Below are 20814 nucleotides of genomic sequence, written 5' to 3'. Positions count from 1 at the left end.
AGGCAGTGGCAACTTACTCGTCCCTCACACCAGATCCAAGAAAGGGGAGGCAGCTTTTAGTGTATATGCCCCACAAATATGGAACCCCCTGTCTGATACAGTTAGACACGCCACATCAGTAGCAATTTTTAAAAAGAGACTAAAAACATATCTTTTTTTGACAGCATTCTGTTGGGTTGTGTGTGTGCATGTGTGGTTGTGTGAGTATGTGTGAGTTTAAGTGTACGTACATATGACTGTTTACTTGCACTTGCACTCTTTTTTATGATTATTATTTTTTTACTGTAACTGTGTCATATACCTGTTGTGAAGCTCACTGAGTCTGCCTTGTGCATGACATGCGCTTTATAAATGAAAATGAGTTGAATTATATTTGGGTTGATTCTATTTCTATGAGCAATAAAAGATTAAAACATTCTATTGACGCTGAACGCACCATGTAAAAAACTAAAATAATGCACCTCTTATTTAGATGTACACTGTAAGCCTGGAATTTGTATTTACTAAAATGCTTTAATTCCAATGTACTTAAATGATTTCAGTTTTATTCCATTACTGTAAAATGTTCAGTATATTCTACTAATTTGTAGACATAGTTGAAAGTATGAAAAAGTTTCAGCTGAATGGATTTAAATCACTCAGTTTTAGTCATGATCACACCTTTTATCTGTGCATTGCAATGTGGGTATTGGGGATGTTGTTGAACATGTGTTCTTTCTCTGCAGGGGTTCAGCGGGGTAGTGCGGTTAGTGTTAATTTGGACTTAATGTGTGTATGTCAGTGTTTATTGGTTTTTGTGTTCGTTTTTGTATTTTTGTAGAGCTGCACCAGGAGTTACAACCATAGGCCCAACAATAGGTTTCCTCTTTATCTCAGATACTTCTGTTTTATGAATTTCAATATGACTTGCCAAGTTAAAAGTACTTCCTGTACTTACAAATTACATTGAGCCAGCTACTGATAACGCTGCAATATAATAGGTTGAATAGCTATGCACAGTACTTTATGTTGCAAAAGATTTAAATTTAAATCAACTTGGAATTGAGTCCAATGAACTGATGGTATTAAATTTAATGATTATACAAAGCAACTGACACTGCAACAAATTTAAAGTTAAATTAACTTGACATTTAGTGTGTTGTACTTAAAATAGCAATCCCATTCAAATCAAGCATTTCAGTTTCATACATTCAAGTTTTCATTGCTCATTACTTACATTTTTAAGGCAACGAGTTACCTGAGATTTTTTTAAGTAAACTCAACTATCCGGTCTTACAGTATAGGACTAATTTAATGGAAGATGCACCTATTTGATATGAATATTCAAGCTCATAAATACAATTTCAAATGATAAACTTACTAGAAATAAGAACTTTGTGGTAAGTTATTGTGAATATTGTGTTATCTTTAATGTAGTTTTACTTGCTTGATTTATTGCACATTCACAAAAGAAGTAAAGACAGTTTGGGGAGCTCTAAGTCTTACAGTAGAAGCAGAATGCAGATGGTTGAGCTCACCTGAATAATAAGTTGCGTGTCCACGTGTGTGCGTGTGTACTAACAGATGGAGCGCGCGCCTCTACCCCAGTTCGCTCGCTTCATTCATTGCTGCTTGTGCTTCTGTGGACACTCACTGGGAACAAGAGGCTTTACACCGGGACCATGAGGGGTTCCTGCCGCCCGAGAAACACGCAGGACAAGACAGGTAATGTACACACCTCTGCGTGGGTCACAGACGTGTGTTTTTGAGTGTATTTAGTGTTTTTTCTCACACTTGTCAGTCGACATTGTGCGCGGAGCAGCTGGGCTAACAGGCGGATGAAGTAAACAAGTCTGTGTCACGTAGGCATGGGTTAGAGCTGGTAGGGCTCCGTGCCGAGCCGACAACTGACAACAAGCCTCTCACACACCACATCTGGTCAAAACAGACTGTGGCAAGTGTCTCTAAGCCAAAAAAGTTAGTTTCTTTACAAATATAAGTGATGCTTTGATGGTTAGCATCCTTCTATCCGCTGCTTAGCCTGGCTGCAGCTGACGCTAGTTAGCATGTAAGCTAACAGGGCTGCAGATGTAAACAGGACAGAAACACTATCACAATCATCTTTATTTGCCAAGTACATAAACATATTCAAGGAATTCTTGGCCGGAAGTTGTTTTCTCTCTAGTAGTTTATAAATACAAAATACAATTAAAAACGTAAGAAAAAAAACCCCTCTATATACATAAAAACAATGTATAAACTTATATACAATTATCCAGGGATATTGGGGGTAACTTGTTTCCTAAAGGTTTCATACTACTTATCATCATCTAGTCACACATTTGTCTGGGTTAGATTCTATTTGTAAGTGTCTCAGAATGAGATCTAAATGCTTATGATGTGGGACTGCTCCCAACTAGAGAAGGGGTTATGGATGATAATGTAACTACAAATATAGTCTGACAATATTATGAAGTAAATGTCAGTGTAAATGTATCTATCAATACTTTAAATGGCTTTGTAATGATTGCCTGTTATGGTCCAGCATTGAGCACCATCCATTTGGCTCTTGCTATGTATCCAGACAGACTGAAGCATTTTTACAATTCATGTTTTTATTTTAGTGAATGCAATTATGCTTTTATTTTTGTCTTTATAATCTGTTGTTATCCAGTGAAAGCAGGGTTTAGTAGTGTTGTTATTCAGTATCTGCTAATCCTTATATTCAAAATTATGAGGAACATAATTTGAAATTGTTAAATGTAAAAAAAAAATTAAAAAAAATCACAGAGACTTTATAAATTAGTGTAAGTTTTGCAAAGGGTTTGAGAAACATTAAGGGAATTTCAGTGTTAATTAAATTCTGTAGTTACCGTTACATGCTCTTGAACCCAGCTCATTTCATTTGTTTTGCATTGCATGCTAAATAGGCATTAGGAGCATATGAATAGAATCTAAATCAATGCTAATCTGTAATCTAATGGTTCAGTTATGAGAAAAGGTTGTTATGTAATTCAGTTAGTCATCATGTTGGCCACAGGGGCTGTGTACATGTCATGTGTACAACACAGTGCAGTACTGTTATGATAAACCAAACAAAGTGGACAAACTGCCTCTGCCAGGACTTTGTATCCTGAGGCAGGAATTCACTGCTTCTTATTGGAATATGGTCACAGTTGCTCCTTATTGGAATATGGTCACAGTGGTTTAAATGTCTGCAGGCTGAGCTGCGGCAGATGTACAACGGATGAACAGAGCTCAGGCTGTGTCAGTGAGTAGGAGATGTGCTTTGGCCAGCTGCCTACACATTCAGAGAGGTGGGGCCAAGTAGCAAAACAGGAAAAACATGCAACCAAGTACAATACTTGTCAGTTTTTGAAGTCTGGTCTGGTTATTTTAGGTGAACCAATGAGCTACTCTTTTGTTTGAGCTGTTCGGTGTGCAATTTATACACCTATGAAGCTGTCTCAAATGTAACAATAAGTGAGATTTAGCTGCAAAACCGCAAAGGTCATTGTGTGCCTACATAGCTCTTGTGTGTTTATAATGGCAGATGTGCAGAAGCTGTTGTCGAGGCACACGTAGATTGTAGCAGCTGCAGAAAATCCACCTCCCTGTTATTCACCGTTTTTTCATGTTCCCTATTGTAATCAGTGACAGTAGGAGAGGTTTCTGTTTTTTTTTATTTTTATCTCTGTCTCATCCTACGTCTGAATAATCACAATAAATTAGTCCCACAATCCTGCTCACAGACTCACTCCCTCGCTCGCTGCCCCTCCCTCCCTGTGTCTGCTCTCTATCTGGGTGAAAGTTCGCCCGCTCTCTCTGAATCTCATTAAAGGTTTCTGCAGGCAGGGCTGCAGTCTGCAGTGTCTGTGCTGTGGATACAGTGATTATATGCTCATGATATTTTAGCTGATGTTTGGCATCTGGATGCATTCAAGTGAAAGACTCAAGATCTTGTTCTGATATGAATGTTTTTATGCATTTTTATACAATGGAAATGTATAGTTTTTAGGCTAAGACAAAACCTTTTCTTCTGTTATTGTTGCACCGAGCATGCAGCACAAAAGGAAAGGGTAGTCTAATGCTGGATTTTACTAAAAAAAAACAATCCTATTATAAGAACTATGTATGCGTGTTTTATATACAGTTAATATGCATTTGTTCCAGAATACCTTTACTGTGCTGTTGTTGATTGCACCTGTCTCTAGAATCTGCCAGAAAGATGGACACTATTCTTCCAAAAGATGCTTACTCATTTGGTGTTTATTTGATGAGGGGGCGAATGCTGTATTTGAAGTCATTCCAGAGTCTCCTATGAGTATTCACTTGGGATGTGATCTAGGTTTGAGATGAAACAGTCTGGTTAAATGCCATTTTGAGAATCAGCATCAGTCATTTGTTTTGCAGTACTGGCTGGGGACGGTAACAAAAAAACCAAGCAAACGCGTCTGCAGTGCAGGCAGCTTTGACAGTGAGCCTGCAATGAAATGACAGTGCTCTTTTTATCTGTATTTAAAATAATTGCATTTCAGTCAGAATGAGACAAATAGATCTGCTAAAGCAAACAGAGACCATGTGGACATAATAGTGTTTCATGTTTGTTGGATTTATCAATTTAAAAAAGGCCTAAATAATTGGTGTTGGGCACTGAAACGCTCATACTGAATGACCACTAATCTGGTGACTCACACTATTTTCATCATTAAACTGTTCAGTCACCCCTCACACCCTCTGGATGTTGTGGTAAAGATTAATTCAGGGGAAATTCTGTTTCTGCATTGCACCCATCTTAATATACCCACGGTACCATTAGTTTATATTAGGAGCAGTGAGCTGCCATTGAAGGTGCTCAGGGACTAACTACAGATGTTCATCAGCGCTGTGGTCAGGAGCACAGACAGGAGACAGAAGAGGTGAACTCAGTAACAGAAGGCTCTGGTCCAACTGAGAATTGAACCCACATTCTTACTGTGAGGTGAAAGTGCTTATCACCTCACTTTTCATAGTTTTGGTTATGATGTGGGTCAAAGTGAAGCACATGAAATGGTCATAGTTGAGTTGCACTAATCCTAAAATTCAGAGCCAGTGCTGATACTGATGTTTAAAGTAACAATTTGATATTTACTTAGCATTGATACCTGTTAATAACAAAGCTATCTTTTTTGTCAGCTAACAAGTTCAACCATTTATCAGTGAACTTGACTAAACTGTTGTTCAGTGTCCACACTTACTTGTCATCTTACTTACTAATATATTTTTGTTCACAGTTGATTAGTATTTTATTAGGATCAAAACACAAATGATTCAAAAATAGTTTTCATTAATAAAACCACACCATATATGACTGGAAAAACATTATTCACAAATAATATATTACAAGAAACAAATAGGTTGCAGTTTGAATTCATGATCTGGGTATTTTTCACAATTTTCAGCAAACAAAAATGTGATTAAATGCATTAGTTCAGTATATGTCCTTACCCAATATCAAATACAAACAACTGAGCACACAACACTGGAGACTGACTTTGACATCTACCTCTGGACTGGACTGAACTCTGTATTAAACAAGTGAACCATCATCATTACACGGATATATAACTGTGAAATATATCTGACCATTTAGAAAGTATGGTAAAAACTACTTTTTTGGAGGTACTGCTAATTGAACCTGTATAACATGTATGTTGTTTTTTGTTTTGTAATTTTGATGAATGGTTTTTAGTTGTTGTTTGTGTTGTCTTGTTTTGTTTTGTGTATGGGTGTTTTTGGTCATTTGTGTATTGCAGTATAAAGACAGTTGTGATGGCTGTGGACTCCAGGAAGAATAGCGATGGCCTAAGCCAAAGCTAATGGAGTTCCAAATAAATGAAATGAAATGAAACCGTGTGCAGCTGCATGTGATGTTGACGTCTGGGCTGTTGTAGAAGTATCTGGTAGGGATCAGTGGACACTGCCATCAATGTATGTCACCTAGCTCATTGTGTCATAGATCAGCACACCTCTAGTTGTGATATGCAGGGTGTGATGAAATTTGATGATGGTGATGTAAGTGTGAGTGGACCTCTGGAGCAGTGTTTACCTCTAACCATTGAACAGTGCAGTTTGTACAAGTGAAACAACACAATAACAATTCAAAATACGCTGTGACTCTGCTTATATCATGTTCTCATCTACTTACACAAACCCTTGGACCTGTTTCACACACAGACCTGTTGATCACAATACACAGGATGAAGTGTGTGCCTCATTTAGTACCTTAATGGGGGTGCAGTTATTTGTGTTTTCAGAATATAACCACAAGTCTGTGACAGTTATACATGTTTCGTGTCACGGCTTTTTTTTTCTATATTAAAACACACCTCTCTCCTAATTCGTGCTATTGCTCACTTAATCACCACTTTCTCACTTGTTCTCACGTTATTACTTATTATTCCAGTTTAGGTCTATTTACAGTTCTCTTGTCTTTTTTTTTTTTTTTTTTTATATGAGTGGTACTGTGTTTAATCGACCTCCAGGGACCTGCTCAATGACTGAAGAGACACTAACTATAGTAAGCTGAAACAGTGTTTTTGTGTTTGTGTGTATTTGTTTATAGGATTATTATTTGAAGCTGTGACCTGGGATGTGTTGCTAATGGGATTAGTCCTGCTGACTTGTTTACTGGTCTGGAACTGCACTGACTTCTGACCTACGACTGTGTTTTCTGGACCCATAATGAAGGTTAAATTAGGCTCTAAATGGAGTACTTTCTCTTTAGTGAGGCACTACATATCCAAACGTAACTCATTGTCACCTCCACTCACTTTTCAATCTGTAGCTGGTAAAAATGATGCCACAGTGCCACCTGGTGTCACAATGCTGATACTACATTAAGACCCACAGAGGATACTGACAGTATACCTGTTGTGTCATTAACATTTTACTGCAAGTGTCACAATTTTTCTTCTATTTTGAACAGCTAATATTTTAAATAAACATATTATGGAGATAACTACTACAAGTAATTAAACAAATCAAGACTTTTATGGTGTAGCTGAACAAAAGCCCCTTTAACTTCCTGGAAAAACAAATAATTGCTGAGACTGTTAGTCAATCAGTAGCAATATAGATGAGATTATCAATTGTGCTTCATTGAATAAATGTCAGTGTTGAAGATGATTCATAATTTTCATAGTTTTCTTCTTTCTACATAAATGCAAGGAAAAACATGACACATATATGGCATTTGTTGCTAAAATTATATGCTCTATATGTTTGATATTCATATATAAAAGAAAATAACAAAAAAGCAACACTCGGGATAATTTTACAGAAAACAAAGCTCTATTAAAGCGATAACTGGAGACATATTATCACACAGTACTTTACACCAAACAAACAAGCTGCATTGTGAATTTTTGCTCAGAACACTAATCTCGATTTTTAGCATTTTGATTCACTTAATCAAAATGCAACATATTCCGCACACCCTGTGTATAAGTATGTAACTCGATGAAGCAAAACAACATTTTTTAGATGCTTTGATGCTCTCTATTACTCTAATTTAAATATCAGTTGATTTCTTAATGTAGACATTTACCCACAAACATTTTATTATCTGGTACGATCGAAAGATGAGTCAGTAGCAACAGAAACAGATGATGTTATTGATTATATACATGACATCTTACAACATTGTTTGATCTGGTTTATATTTATAGACAGTGCGTAACACGTCTATTAGACCACCTTTCCCTATTTGTCTCAGAGACCATCCAGGATCATGCAATGATGTAATGCGGCTCTTTAATTTTCATTGACCTCTAGACGTTTTGCTATTATCAACAGAAATTAAGAACTTTTACTCTGAATTCACCTTTTTATTCCCAAATTTGAGTGGACTCACTGAGCTTCGATGAGGAGTCGCAGATTAATGAAGCATAACATTACATTGATCCATGCCTGCACAGTTTTATATTCTTGGGTTTGAATGGTTTGCGACATTGAAAAGGTGGGGACCAAAGTGATATTTTTTTCCCCAGGGGCTCCAAACACTTTGTATCACCCCTAGCTGTTGTAATGTCATGAAGTATTGGATTGGGTGGGTGATGCAAAGTTTGTCAGTTTGTGACAAATAAAAGCACAAATGTTCATTTTTTTGGATGTAGAAGCCGCAGCCAGGCTTGAGTTCATTTGTTTGGTGTTTCTGCTGGAAACATGAACCAATCCAAACCATCACCCATTAATCCTAAACCATTTCAGCTCTTTATTATGGCAGTGTTTCTTCCCTGAGGTGTCAGATTGAGATTCATAATATTTACATTTCTACACACAGGATGTTTGTCTGTGTGTTTGTGGTATCTAATGTCAGTGGTGGAATGTAATAAAGTAGAAGTACTTCTGTACTTAAGTAAATTTTTTTTATGTATCTGTACTTCATTTAAGTAAATTTATGGAGGGGTACTTTTTACTTTTACTTCACTGCATTTTAGAACTGGTATCTGTACTTTTTACCCCTATATTTCGAATTGTGTTTGTGTTACATGCTACTTTTGTTTTCTTCTTCTTTTTGTAAATTGTGTTACCATGTGCACAAAGCGCTGTGCTACTTTACGCATCACCGTAATCCAGCTGTAGAGGTACAGCTGGATGGATCTACTCTCCCAAAAGAGTGCGACTCAATTAAAAAAAACTTTGAAAACCAACTCATTTTGAAGGTGAATCATAAATACTGGTAATATTCAGATTTAGAACTGTCTAGCCTTTCATGGATTTATTTATTTATCATTTAAAAAAAAAAAAAAAAAAAAAATCTATTCAAGATGTTCACAGTGTTTGATGGTTTTGTATGAATGAAAAACAATAAAGGGTGGTGCAGTGGATAGCACTCATGCCTCACAGCAAGAAGGTCCTGGGTTCGATTCCAACACCAGTTGATGGGGGTGGGACCTTTCTGTGTGGAGTTTGCAAGTTCTCCCTGTGTCTGTGTGGGTTCTCTCCAGGTACTCCAGCTTCCTCCCACTATCCAAAGACATGCACCGATATGTTCATCAGTTTAATCTAAATTTCCCATAGGTGTGAATGTTTGTGACTGTCTCTATATGTCACCCTGTGGTGAACTGGTGAAATGTCCAGGGTGGGTTCAGATAATTAATGAAAAAACAATAAATATGTTTTTAAAAAAAAGAAATGTCTGGCCTGTTTGGTTGATTACTGTGCCAGAAGATTCTGTTCACTGTGGGTCCTCTTTACAGTTTGAGACCAGAGCTTGTTATGCTTCTGTTTACAGTCTCGGTACTAAATAAGTCGAGCAGTCAGTTGTAATGCTGGTTCTTTCTTTACCAAACCTCCAGTTCCATCACTTTTAATCAATATTTACCTTATTAAGTATAATGGTTGAATTTGGATCAAATACTTTTACTTTTTAAGTCCATTTTAAAATGAGTACTTTTGTACTTTTATTTAAGTAGATTTTTTCCCTGGATACTTTTACTTTAGTAATTTTTTTGCCCCTGTATCTGTACTTTTCCTCAAGTAAAAACAGTGAGTACTTCATCCACTAATGTCACCGGTGGATCTGTTGATGACTTTGGCCACAGGAGGACTGTGTGTTACTGCCACTGAGGGCCCGTGATCGAGTCGTGCCAGACTCAAGGCCCCATGTCTGCACGGTCCTGTGTTATCTGTGTCCGCCAGTGTGCATGCCCTCCTGCTGTCCGGTCCGCCTCTCTGATTGGCTGCCGGGCCTCGGTGTCTCCGCTCTGATTGGCTCATGTCCCAGTTGCATTCACAGCCCATGTGTGCTTCATGTGAACAGCTGAGCCTTGTTTTTCTGCTCACATCTGCTTCTTTACGCGTTTTCCTGCTTCTTCTTCGAGTAATTACGGTAAAATGTCAACAGGTAGTTTCGAGAAAAGTGGGGAGGTGTTCCTAGAAAGTGTCTTTGGTCTGGGTATTTGTGGAAACATACTGTACTGTATTCTAGGATTTTTTTTTCCTTTTATTCGCATGTTTACCACTGGATGTTCAGTGAAATGGCGCAAGCATTAAAAACAAATACAATACAGTGCATGTATGTAAATGCGTATCATTTTGGGCTGATTATGATGAGGAATCGTGATCTTTTTTCTGTTATAATCATATGTGGAGCTTTATTTGAGTAATTTGAGAACTGCAGGTCTATTTTATTTTTTTATCTAATACATTGTCCTCCATGTGGACTAGATCAGAGTCAGAGTTTATATATGCACAGTTAGAAAACGTGTTCTCAGTGAAATACTTTAGAGTTGGACTGTATTGTCATTAAGATATACAAGCGTTTACAGAACGAACTGTCGTTGCATTTGCTCACTACAGTATAAAAAAACAATAAAAAATATAGAATATAGACAGTAAAAATGTAAAATCAGTACACAGGAAAAACAGTGCAAAATGTAATAACACTTATACTTGCTTTACTGCCCACAGAATGTCAGATATAAACACAAGTATAAACAGATAAAAAGATTATAAAAAGAACAAGATGGATAAAACAGGGCAAAATTCACAGTTTAAATGTAAATGGTGCTTTTATGTCTGTGCAAGTGAAAATGTACATATGTAAGTAGAAGCGGTTACATACAGATGTTCAACAACTGAATAAGAAACACGCATAGAATAATAAAGTAATTAAACACAAAAGTTAATTAGGCAAATAATTAATAATATTAATGATGCAATGTGTGAAAATGTTCATGCAAAAACAAAACAAAAACAGTAGTGCATGTATTTCCACCCTCGATAGGAGGTGGGGGCTCTTTGTTTTGCTCCGTCTCCGTTGCGCACAGTGTCCGGTGTTTACGGTAAAATCCAACTGCTGTTTCTCAGCTGATAAGAGACATCCTCCTCCTGCAGCCCCTTAAACTCACTGCCACCCGTCGACTCACTCTCATGTTAGGAGGATAACCGCACCGATCCGACAAAATGTTAGACAACGAGGAGTTTCTGTTAGACAATGCGCCCAGGGAGCTCACCCAGAACCCCCTCAGGAAGATCTGGATGCCCTGCAAAAACGGGATGCCTGCGGTGCACATAGCACAGAGACGGGGTAAGGTGCAGCTGACCGGCAAGTGCTGCAAGGATGTGGTGGGCTGGTGATACGAGCCACCCACTTTTATGTATTTATTTAATATATTTCATGCATTCGTCAGATCACTGCTTAGACGCACAGCCATTGCGCACAGATGAAGTACCACATATTCGTGCGTTTTTATGATTATCAGTGTCGCATCATGTTCAGCTTGTTTGTTTTGTTTTAACCCCAGTATCTCACTTGAATCGTTCGTCTTGGGGGAAAATAGTAATTGATTAAATCTGGTCAAATGGAATCCACATGACCGAAATGCATCAATTGACTCGGACCAAACAGACGACCCGTGTGTGTGTGTGTGTGTGTGTGTGTGTGTGTGTGTGTGTGTGTGTGTGTGTGTGTGTGTGTTAGTCTCAGTCTGCTGATCCCGTCAGTCCTGCTGGAACAGACTCTGCAGACTCACACTGCTCTGGTCTACTGCTCAGCTTGGTTTTGCTGAGTCAAGCTCTGCCTCCTTCAGATCTGAGTTTTTTTCTTCTAAATCAAACTGCAACTGAGGTCTTTGTCCACAACAACACTTTACCCCCTCAGATAGTTCAGTGTGTAATTGGTGTTTATTGTTTCACATCATCCCGTCCAGTTCAGGTCTTTTGTCCTGTTGTCATGTGGTGTTTTTAGTCTTTTGTCTCTTTGTCCTGAGTTGTGTTTGACCCGGGTGTGACTGAAAATTTAACACCAGACTCCACGAAGAAGCCAGGGTCTAAGAAGAGTCTAAAAATGAGATTAGATATGTTTTACACAAGTATAGTGTTTGTTTTTCTTGTAACATCACTTAAGGACTGAATTAAAATCATAACATGTAGTGCCTAATTTTTAAAAAAAAATCTGTTGTGTATTTTCATTTTGTTATATTTAATCAGCCCGTGTCTGTCTTTGGTTTTATTTTAATCAGTCATCTGCTTCTCTCCTCTTATCTTCTGTTCATGTTTATCCTGTTATTCAAGACTGTCAGACATAGAAATGTTAATTTAGTCTTAACATGAAGAACATCTAAAGTGTACATAAGACATCTTGTAATGTTGTGTTTTGTGGTGTAATTATTGTCATCCTTCCAGACTGTTATTCCTGCTGAGTAGGATGATGCTTTCAGTTCAAGCTCAGTAAATTAACTGTGTCTGAAAGGAGTTAAATCATTAAATGTTTGTGTTTCTCTCTCTTCTACAGTATGTATGACCAACTGCCCCACCCTTATTGTGTTAGTTGGACTTCCGGCCCGAGGGAAAACTTACATTTCGAAGAAGCTGACCCGCTACTTAAACTGGATAGGTGTGCCAACAAAAGGTAAGCACGACCAACGTATTCCACATAAACTATGAGATTCCAAGCAGCAGAAAACAGCATCTTTCATCTGTTACAGAGTTCAACGTTGGCCAGTATCGGAGGGAATGCTTGAAGATCTACAAGTCCTTTGAGTTTTTCCGTCCAGATAATGAGGAGGGCTTAAAAATCAGACGGTAAGTCCAGTGCTGAAACTAACTGGTTCTGGTGCTGGTCCAGGGCCAGTGCTGTCTAGTTGGGCCTATTAAGAACTGGTTTGTTTTTCCATTGATTGGTCGATACCACAGGGTTACGTCACTGATACATATGCAGGTGAATGCAGACTGGATACATGTAAGATATAATTTGCTCAATGCTACTGTTGCTCAGTCACCAAATATAGTTTTAAGCTTTTTTCAGACAACAGTGTAGATGTCTAAATGTCAAATCTGTGGTTGATTTAACAAGATGGAGCCTAGTTAGCAGCAGGTCAGCCCACGTCCCCCACCGGCTGTCATCGTACAACCCCCAGGCAGTCAGAGCTGATTTTACTGTGAGAACAACCTTATTTCAGCTTGTGGTTTTTAGCTCATCAAATATGCTACTGGTTCTGCTCAGACCATGGTGGACATTTTCTGTTCTTCATACTGACCCAACAACAGTAGTATTTAGATAATTATTCATATCTTGCAGTAATGAAAATAAAACACCAACTACAGCTATCACAGGGAAAAACAAACACCTCTATAAAAGGATATTGCAATACAGGTGCATTAATTTTATTGGGACTAATGAAGTATGAGAGCATAGTTTCAGCTGAAGCATTCACACACATCCTCCCAACGAGAGACATATTATTGCATAAAGGTCTTTTTGAAGCATATGTTGTTTTAGGACAGGCTTCCGCATGGATGCTCACTTGTTTGATTTAAAGTCTAATTGAGCTCTTCATTTTACATGGTCCTTTGGTATAGTCCCCTCCCCAGCCCCCCATGTGTCAGGGTTTGGTTTTAGTCCCTGAACTGTTTTTTTTTCTATTCCCAAGACAATTCTTTAGTGGTGGAAACAGGAAAAACCAGCTCCAGATTAACTACAACTGGAACTGCTTCAGTGGAAAAGAGGCCTCTGAGGTCACGGACAGTATCAGTATCAGAAATCAAACTTTATGTAAAAAAGGAGATTGTCTGCAGCCTGTCAATTCACTGAGGACAGATTTGTATACCTGTGTTAGAAACGATTTATAACTATACCCTTAAAGCCTTAAGATTCAGTGGAGAATTATTTCTCACTTATCTGTAAGTACTCATTAATCGTAAATCTTTAACTTAGGCTATATTCACAGCTTTGGGGTTAAATTTAGATTTGTCACTTATTCACAGTCCTGAACTGTCTACCATGCGCAAAAGAATAATAAAACGAAAAAAAAAAAAAGCAATCACAATTAAGTAAAAAAAAAAAAAAAAACAAAGCTTTGGATGGCCTTTGTCTGCAGTGTAAACATAGTTATCCTCATTTTCTGGTTATTACTGCAGACTTTTTAGCATCTTTATCTTTCATTTTCACTTCAAAAAAGTGTTGTTGGTACTTAGATAAACGTGGGGTTTTGCTAAACTGTTAACATTCCTTAATTGATTGAATAAGAAGAAAATATAGGACCCTGGAATGAAATAAAATTTTACAGATACCAAAAAAAATCTTGGACAAGAAAAACAAGCAACAATAACAACACTGTAGGAATAATTGCAGTCATTAAAATGCTAAATAAAAAAACAGCTAGAACAAAAAAACTAAATAAAAATGCCATAAGAATTAAAGAGATGTGAGTTCGAAATCTCTCTGTAAATTGTTCTAAGTTGCAGGTGTACTATACTTAAACTGGTATGTAAGTGCTAACATCAAAAAACAGCAGTGAAGCGATAGAGGATGGTAGATTTAACAAATCAGTATCTGTCATATCTTATAGAGATTCAACCAACTAATCATAACTGCTGTAATTACCACTGATGAATATAAATTGTATCTCAAAGACAATAAGGCTACATATTCAACAGCATGGCCAGTTGAAAATAAACTGCATTAGAAATCATGTGGCTTATGCTGTGTGTCCTCTTTCCACAGTCAATGTGCAATGGCGGCGCTTAATGACGTCCGACAGTACCTGAGTGTCGAAGGAGGACAGGTGGCGGTGAGTTGGTGTGGTTAAAGAGTGTATTATAAACCTACATACTGTGCATCAGGACTGTGTTAGGAGTTATTTTGCTTCATCTTCAGGTCTTTGATGCCACAAATACAACACGAGAGAGAAGAGGGACCATTGTCAAGTTTGCAGAACAAAATGGGTTTAAGGTGTGTGAATCATGGCAGAATTTAATCAGATTAATTCATTTTGACATAATTTTCTCCACATTTACAATATTGTGCTGTTGATGCAGGTGTTTTTTGTGGAGTCTGTGTGTGAAGACCCAGATGTAATTGCACAAAACATAGTGGTGAGTATTTTAGACATCTGTTGTATAATTTATTCAGACAAACAAACTCCAGCCTCATATGACTTCCTCTTTTCTCTGCTCATATACTGTGTTTCCTGTCTTTGCAGCAAGTGAAATTAGGCAGCCCTGACTACATACACACCAACACAGAAGAGGCCATTGAGGACTTCATGAAGAGAATTAAGTGTTATGAGTCATCTTATCAACCTCTGGATGAGGTTCTGGACAGGTGAGTCCACACTCACTGAGCCTGTATTCATGACCATAAAGGTCTGGTAACTCAACGTCAAGATCAAGTTTGTTTATATAGGACATTTACAACAATGCAAAGTGCCCAAAGTGCTGTACAAGGATATAGGTAAAAATACAACATATAATAAAACTAATGAAAAAATTATAGATATAGAAAATAAGATATACTAAAACTGATAAAACAGATTTACAATAATAGGATAAATAGTATCTAAAAAAATACAACCAGAAGATAAAACAAATAAGTCACACACTTTTATTAAAAGTGTGTGTTTTATTAAAAGTGTCTAACTGGGAGTAATCGGATAATTGTAATAATCAGATCTGACGCATTTACATGCACTTAAGAAATGTGATAACTGAAAAACCCTGGTTTAGACGCCAGTCTTTTATCAGATTTCTTTCAGAGTACATTCATACATAGTGACGGTAGACTTAAACTTTTTGTTGACTTCTGCTGATAGATAGATAGATAGATAGATAGATAGATAGATAGATAGATAGATAGATAGATAGATAGATAGATAGATAGATAGATAGATAGATAGATAGATAGATACTTTATTGATCCTTTGCAGGAAATTGCTTTGTTACAACAGCAGCAGTACAAGAAAAAGAAAAAAACACACTGACCCATCGCGTGAACATCCCACAAATAACCATCAATGGAACAAATAAATAATAAATAAACAGAATAAAAGATACATATATATATATATATATATATATATATATATATATATATATATAGATGTTAACACGTGCAGACGTAGAAGAACGAAATAAATTAGATGAACCTGTATACATGGAGGAAGACATCGGTGTATTGGGGAGAAATCCAGGTGTGATAATCTGATTTGTTATAATCAGATTACTGCTGTTACCTGATAAAACATATCAGGTTATCCTGTTTACATGGTCAGTTGAATAATCTAATAACTCCAGAAATAGGATAATGATGGGAGTACTGGTGTGAATGTAAACAGGCTCAATGACTCAGAGCAGATTCATTGTTCTCATTAAGACACATGGTTAATATTCTTTTCTTCTTCCAGGGACCTTTCCTACATAAAGATCATGGATGTGGGCCGCCGCTACCTTGTGAACCGCGTCCTCGACCACATCCAAAGCCGGATCGTCTACTACCTGATGAACATCCACATCACACCTCGCTCCATCTACCTGTGTCGCCACGGTGAGAGTGACCTCAACATCAAGGGACGCATTGGTGGTGACTCTGGTCTGTCTGCACGGGGGAAAGAGGTGTGTGATGGGTGTCAGGTTTCTATATTATATTTAGCTTCTGTGTTAGTGTGAATATTAGTAGTAGTTATTTTTACTAATTCTGGCATATTTACACGGGTATATTTTTTATACAACAATGTTCATAAATATGCATGGTCCCTATTAACCCATAAAGACCCAGTGCTACTTTTTTGGCAGTTTGCAAATGTATTTTTATCTCTATTTAATGCTTCTTATTTGATTTATTACCATTTGTTGTAATATTATCTTCTTTATTTTGTGTTTTTTCTGTGAAAATCAGGTGTTTTCCTACATTGAATTTATTGATAATGTAGATGTTCATACAAGCTCAGGGTACAGTTGAGGGTTATTATATCAGAAACAGAGAAAACTGAAGAAAAAGTGAAATTTTCAGCAAAGATATCAATAACAGAACATAAAAACAAGCATTTCCATCCACTGTTATTGATCAAACTCCAGGGGTTTTACTAGTTAATCAATGTTGTTGAAGATGACAGTGTTTCCACATTCACTACAGAGCCTCTGAACATCCAAATGGGTCATATCATATAAAAAGATGATAAACTGCATTTATACCAATTATTTACATGTATTGATAGGATTAGTGGATCAACAGGTATTAAACATTGTTCATCAGTAGAGGATTTTGGTCTATGGAGGATGTTTGGATCTTTATGGGTTAAATAAACCATTAAAGAAATAAATAAATAAAAATCTATTTAGGTTTGATAATCTGTTTTTCACTGCTGTCTTATCTTGTAGTTTGCATCACGTCTGAGGAAATTCATTCAGGACCAGAACATCAAAGATCTGAAAGTCTGGACGAGTCAGATGAAGAGGACAATCCAGACTGCAGAGTGCCTCGGAGTTCCATATGAACAGTGGAAATCCCTCAATGAAATAGACGCTGTATGCCACTTTAAGTATTCAACAAACTAAACACAACAGTGTTGTGTACTCAGCCTAAACACATCTCCTGTTGTGTTTCCTCAGGGCGTGTGTGAAGAAATGATGTATGAGGAGATCCAAGAGCATTATCCTCTGGAGTTTGCTCTGAGAGACCAAGACAAGTACCGCTACCGTTATCCCAAAGGAGAGGTGGGAGCAAGTTTCCTACGACTCCGGTTGGTTCTTGTATTAAAACTGTGTCATTTACGGGTGTTTTCTGACTCCATCAGTCGTATGAAGACCTGGTTCAGCGCCTGGAGCCTGTGATCATGGAGTTAGAGAGGCAAGAGAACGTCCTGGTCATCTGTCATCAGGCAGTCATGCGCTGTCTTCTCGCATATTTCCTGGACAAGACTGCGGGTATGAATCATAACATGGATTAATGAAGGTGGTGGTGGTGGTGGTGGTGGGAGGGGGGGTTAGTGATACTGGGATCAGACGTTTTGTCATTTAATTCATTTAAATTGATGCAGACCAAAATTGCAGGTGAAACCTCCTCAGGACCAAACAGTCCAGATCAGACTCCAACATGGTTCAGTTCATTTAGGGTGAAAACACGTTTTGGATGTCAGAACACAAAATCATGAAACAAAAGTCGAAAGAAAATGACAGTAAATGAGTTTTTAATTGAAGTGCAGTCTGATGAAGTAATAAAGTGAGACCTAAAAATACCAAAGCTTGTCGTCTATTTTCTGAGAGGTTTAGGAGCAATGTCACCTGAAGTTTAAAAACAGGGGTGGCAGGTGGAATGTAGTAATAGAATAGTGGCAATGAAATGAACCTTCATTTATTTTCCTTACTTAAATTGGAAGGAAAGGTGATGTCAAATACACTGACATCAGACATAATGTCAAATACAGATGCAGCCCCTGGTAAAATGATAATGTGAAACCAAGACTAACTGGATCAAATAAAGACAACTTAAAAAAAAAACAACAACTTTGATGTAGAATTTAAAGTGTGAATGTGACCACAGAGTACTTTATATTGTGAAAAAGGAGCCTGTCTTGAAAAGATTAAAAAACAAAAAACAACACAGTACAGTCTATTCCCAGTATTAGCCTCATTTACAAATTACTGAAAAATCATCATATGAGCTTTAAATGAAAATATGTGAAATGACATGACAAATGTTTGATAACTCTTTTTCCACCCCTACAGATGAGTTGCCTTATCTTAAGTGCTCTTTGCACTCAGTTTTGAAGTTAACCCCTATGGCTTATGGTAAGTTATTTAATATTAATATTTTCCTATTGTTACCATCTGTTTTCACAGTATATTACATGATGATGCTTTCACATTTGGTTCTCTTGTATGTTTTAGTGTGTTTGGTGTTAGAGACCAACAGTCCAGTTAACTGTGTCTTGTTTGCGTCTCCTCAGGTTGTAAAGTGGAGTCTGTCTGTTTAGGCGTGGAGGCTGTGAACACACACAGAAACAGACCAGAGGTAGGTATCGCAGGCACTAAGCAATGGCCCTCACAGTAAACCCCCGAAAACCCCTGAGGGCTGATTTCACCGCCTGTTTCCAAAACCAACCGGCTCTGTGACTTTGGACTCATTTATGTGGATGTCTCACAAAAAAAAAAAAAAAGCTGAGAACATCCTAAGAATCTCTGTTTTTATACGCAGAAATTAAGCCAACCTCAATCTTGAAATATTACACTGCAGATGAAACTACATTCAATTGTCATCCACCAGTAATCACACACAGCGGCTGTGATAACTTATATCGATACTCCTACCTCCACTCAGTCAGCAATGACTCATTTCATTTTGGTTTTAGTGTGTGTTGTTAGTAGTTCACTATGTCTTTTATTTTAATGCAATTTAACTGTTCCCACTGTCCCAGGAACAGTGGAATTGTGTGGATGTATTCATTATTTTTGAGTGAAAATGTGTCACATGTTGAACTCTCCAATGGATCTGGACTCATTAATAATAGCCCTTAAAATGTTTGACTTTTAGTGAAGGTTTAACGATCAGTGTTAGAGTACGTCTCCTGGTAACCGATGTAAACGAATATCCTCCTCAGTGACAGGAACAAGTGTGATTGTGACTGATCAGACAATGAATGAGAAACTATTTCAACCAGCACATAGCCCTGATGTTTTTAAGTTTGTCGTAAAATACCATGTATCATGAATTATTGAATGTTTACAACCATTTCTACTTGATTATGTTCTGTATTGATATGAAAGGATTTTATGAGATTAAAGCTTTGTTTTTATTTGACGAATGCACTCAACTTATAAAGCGACGCACAAGCTCATTTTCATTTCACTGTTTTAAACTAATCTGCATTTCAACGCTTGTTTACTGACTGAATGTGAAGCATGATGTGCACTGCCCAATCAGACGTACACCGTTTACTCTGAAATCATCCAGGCTAGAATTAATGTTGCAGTTGCACAACTTAATCATCAAATGTAATGTGTGTTTTCATGCGTTTTGTGGTTGTCAAGATTTTTTTTTAATGTACACATAAACATCTAATTTGAAAAATCAATAAAAACTTCTCATGTTTTTGCTGCTTTGCCATCAGAGCGTGAATATATACAAAGGTTATGTTCAAAGATGGTTCCATCCATTTCAGTGTGGATTTGTGCAGGAAATTATTTCTTTTGCTAAAAGTTAAATAAAATAGTTTGATACTTCATAATAATTGGAGTTTAAAAGGTTATTTCACGCAAGGATTTTAACCGCAAAAGAAATAGTAACTGAATATTATATAAACACACTATATAATATTTTACTGATGATACAAATATTATTAAATGAGCAGTCGTGTTCATGTCAAACTACACCAACGCACATTCATAATGCAATAATATTAATGTAATCCTCTGTCTAATCACTGTTTCAGAATGTGAATGTGCAGCGCAGCACAGAGGATGCTCTGCAAACAGTCCCCGCTCATTTCTAAACTCCTGCACTTCCTGTTCCAGCTGAGACCTCTGAAATGCATTATGGGAATACTGCCCTCCAGCTACGAAATCAGCATCTTCCCAGTCTCAAACTGTAACGCACTTTCACTAAATACACTCCATTTTTACCATGTTAACTGTATCTTTACTGTAGCAAATCCCAGCGAAGAAAATGTTTTATATGTATATGCACACATGTACAAATCTGTGATTGATGTTGCAAAAATGTCTCTTTAACTTCAACAACTTTTTCATAAGTCTATTTGATATCCACTGTATATTGTGCACTGTGTTCACTGCCATACAGTCTTGATGTTTCTGAAGATTTTTTGTAGCAAAAAAAAAAAAGATAAGTATTTTAAAAAAGGACAGCCATTGTTCACACTGTAAAAGTGAGTAACAAATCGCGTAGATTTTCTGCGGTGTAAACTGGCTCGTACCCTAATCATTTATGTAAAGATGAAGCCCGGTTCAAGGGACATTGTGTGGCTTTCTTTTTTTAAAAATTTTTTAAGAGAAACTGAAATGCTATTAAAGTATTTGACAAATAAGTGTGTAATTCTAATGTATTTGTGTCTGAAT

General features: G+C 37.1%; 1 protein-coding gene across 3 annotated transcripts; it reads left to right on the top strand.

The window, feature by feature from the left end:
* The first annotated feature begins 1575 nt into the window (after nt 1–1575).
* pfkfb4b (6-phosphofructo-2-kinase/fructose-2,6-biphosphatase 4b) lies at nt 1576–20607 on the top strand. 3 transcript variants are annotated; one of them, XM_030133989.1, is made up of 14 exons: nt 1576–1704; nt 12260–12376; nt 12453–12549; nt 14471–14537; nt 14624–14698; nt 14785–14841; nt 14949–15070; nt 16149–16356; nt 17122–17268; nt 17353–17457; nt 17538–17667; nt 18469–18531; nt 18690–18783; nt 18824–19844. In XM_030133989.1, exons 1-14 carry the CDS (start codon nt 1662–1664, stop codon nt 18942–18944), a joined length of 1446 nt encoding a protein of 481 aa, XP_029989849.1. In that variant the 5' UTR covers nt 1576–1661; the 3' UTR covers nt 18945–19844. The 3 variants fall into 3 exon arrangements, with proteins under 3 accessions (XP_029989849.1, XP_029989848.1, XP_029989850.1); XM_030133988.1 differs by lacking the exon at nt 1576–1704 and adding an exon at nt 10862–11053; XM_030133990.1 differs by lacking the exons at nt 1576–1704; nt 18824–19844 and adding exons at nt 10863–11053; nt 20172–20607 and having other exon boundaries at nt 18690–18754.
* Nucleotides 20608–20814: the final 207 nt, after the last annotated feature.

The sequence above is a fragment of the Sphaeramia orbicularis genome, chromosome 5, assembly GCF_902148855.1.
Source record: "Sphaeramia orbicularis chromosome 5, fSphaOr1.1, whole genome shotgun sequence".
NCBI classification, from domain to species: domain Eukaryota; kingdom Metazoa; phylum Chordata; class Actinopteri; order Kurtiformes; family Apogonidae; genus Sphaeramia; species Sphaeramia orbicularis.
Note: the sequence above shows the minus strand (reverse complement) of the source record. Positions and strands in the feature narration are given on the sequence as shown.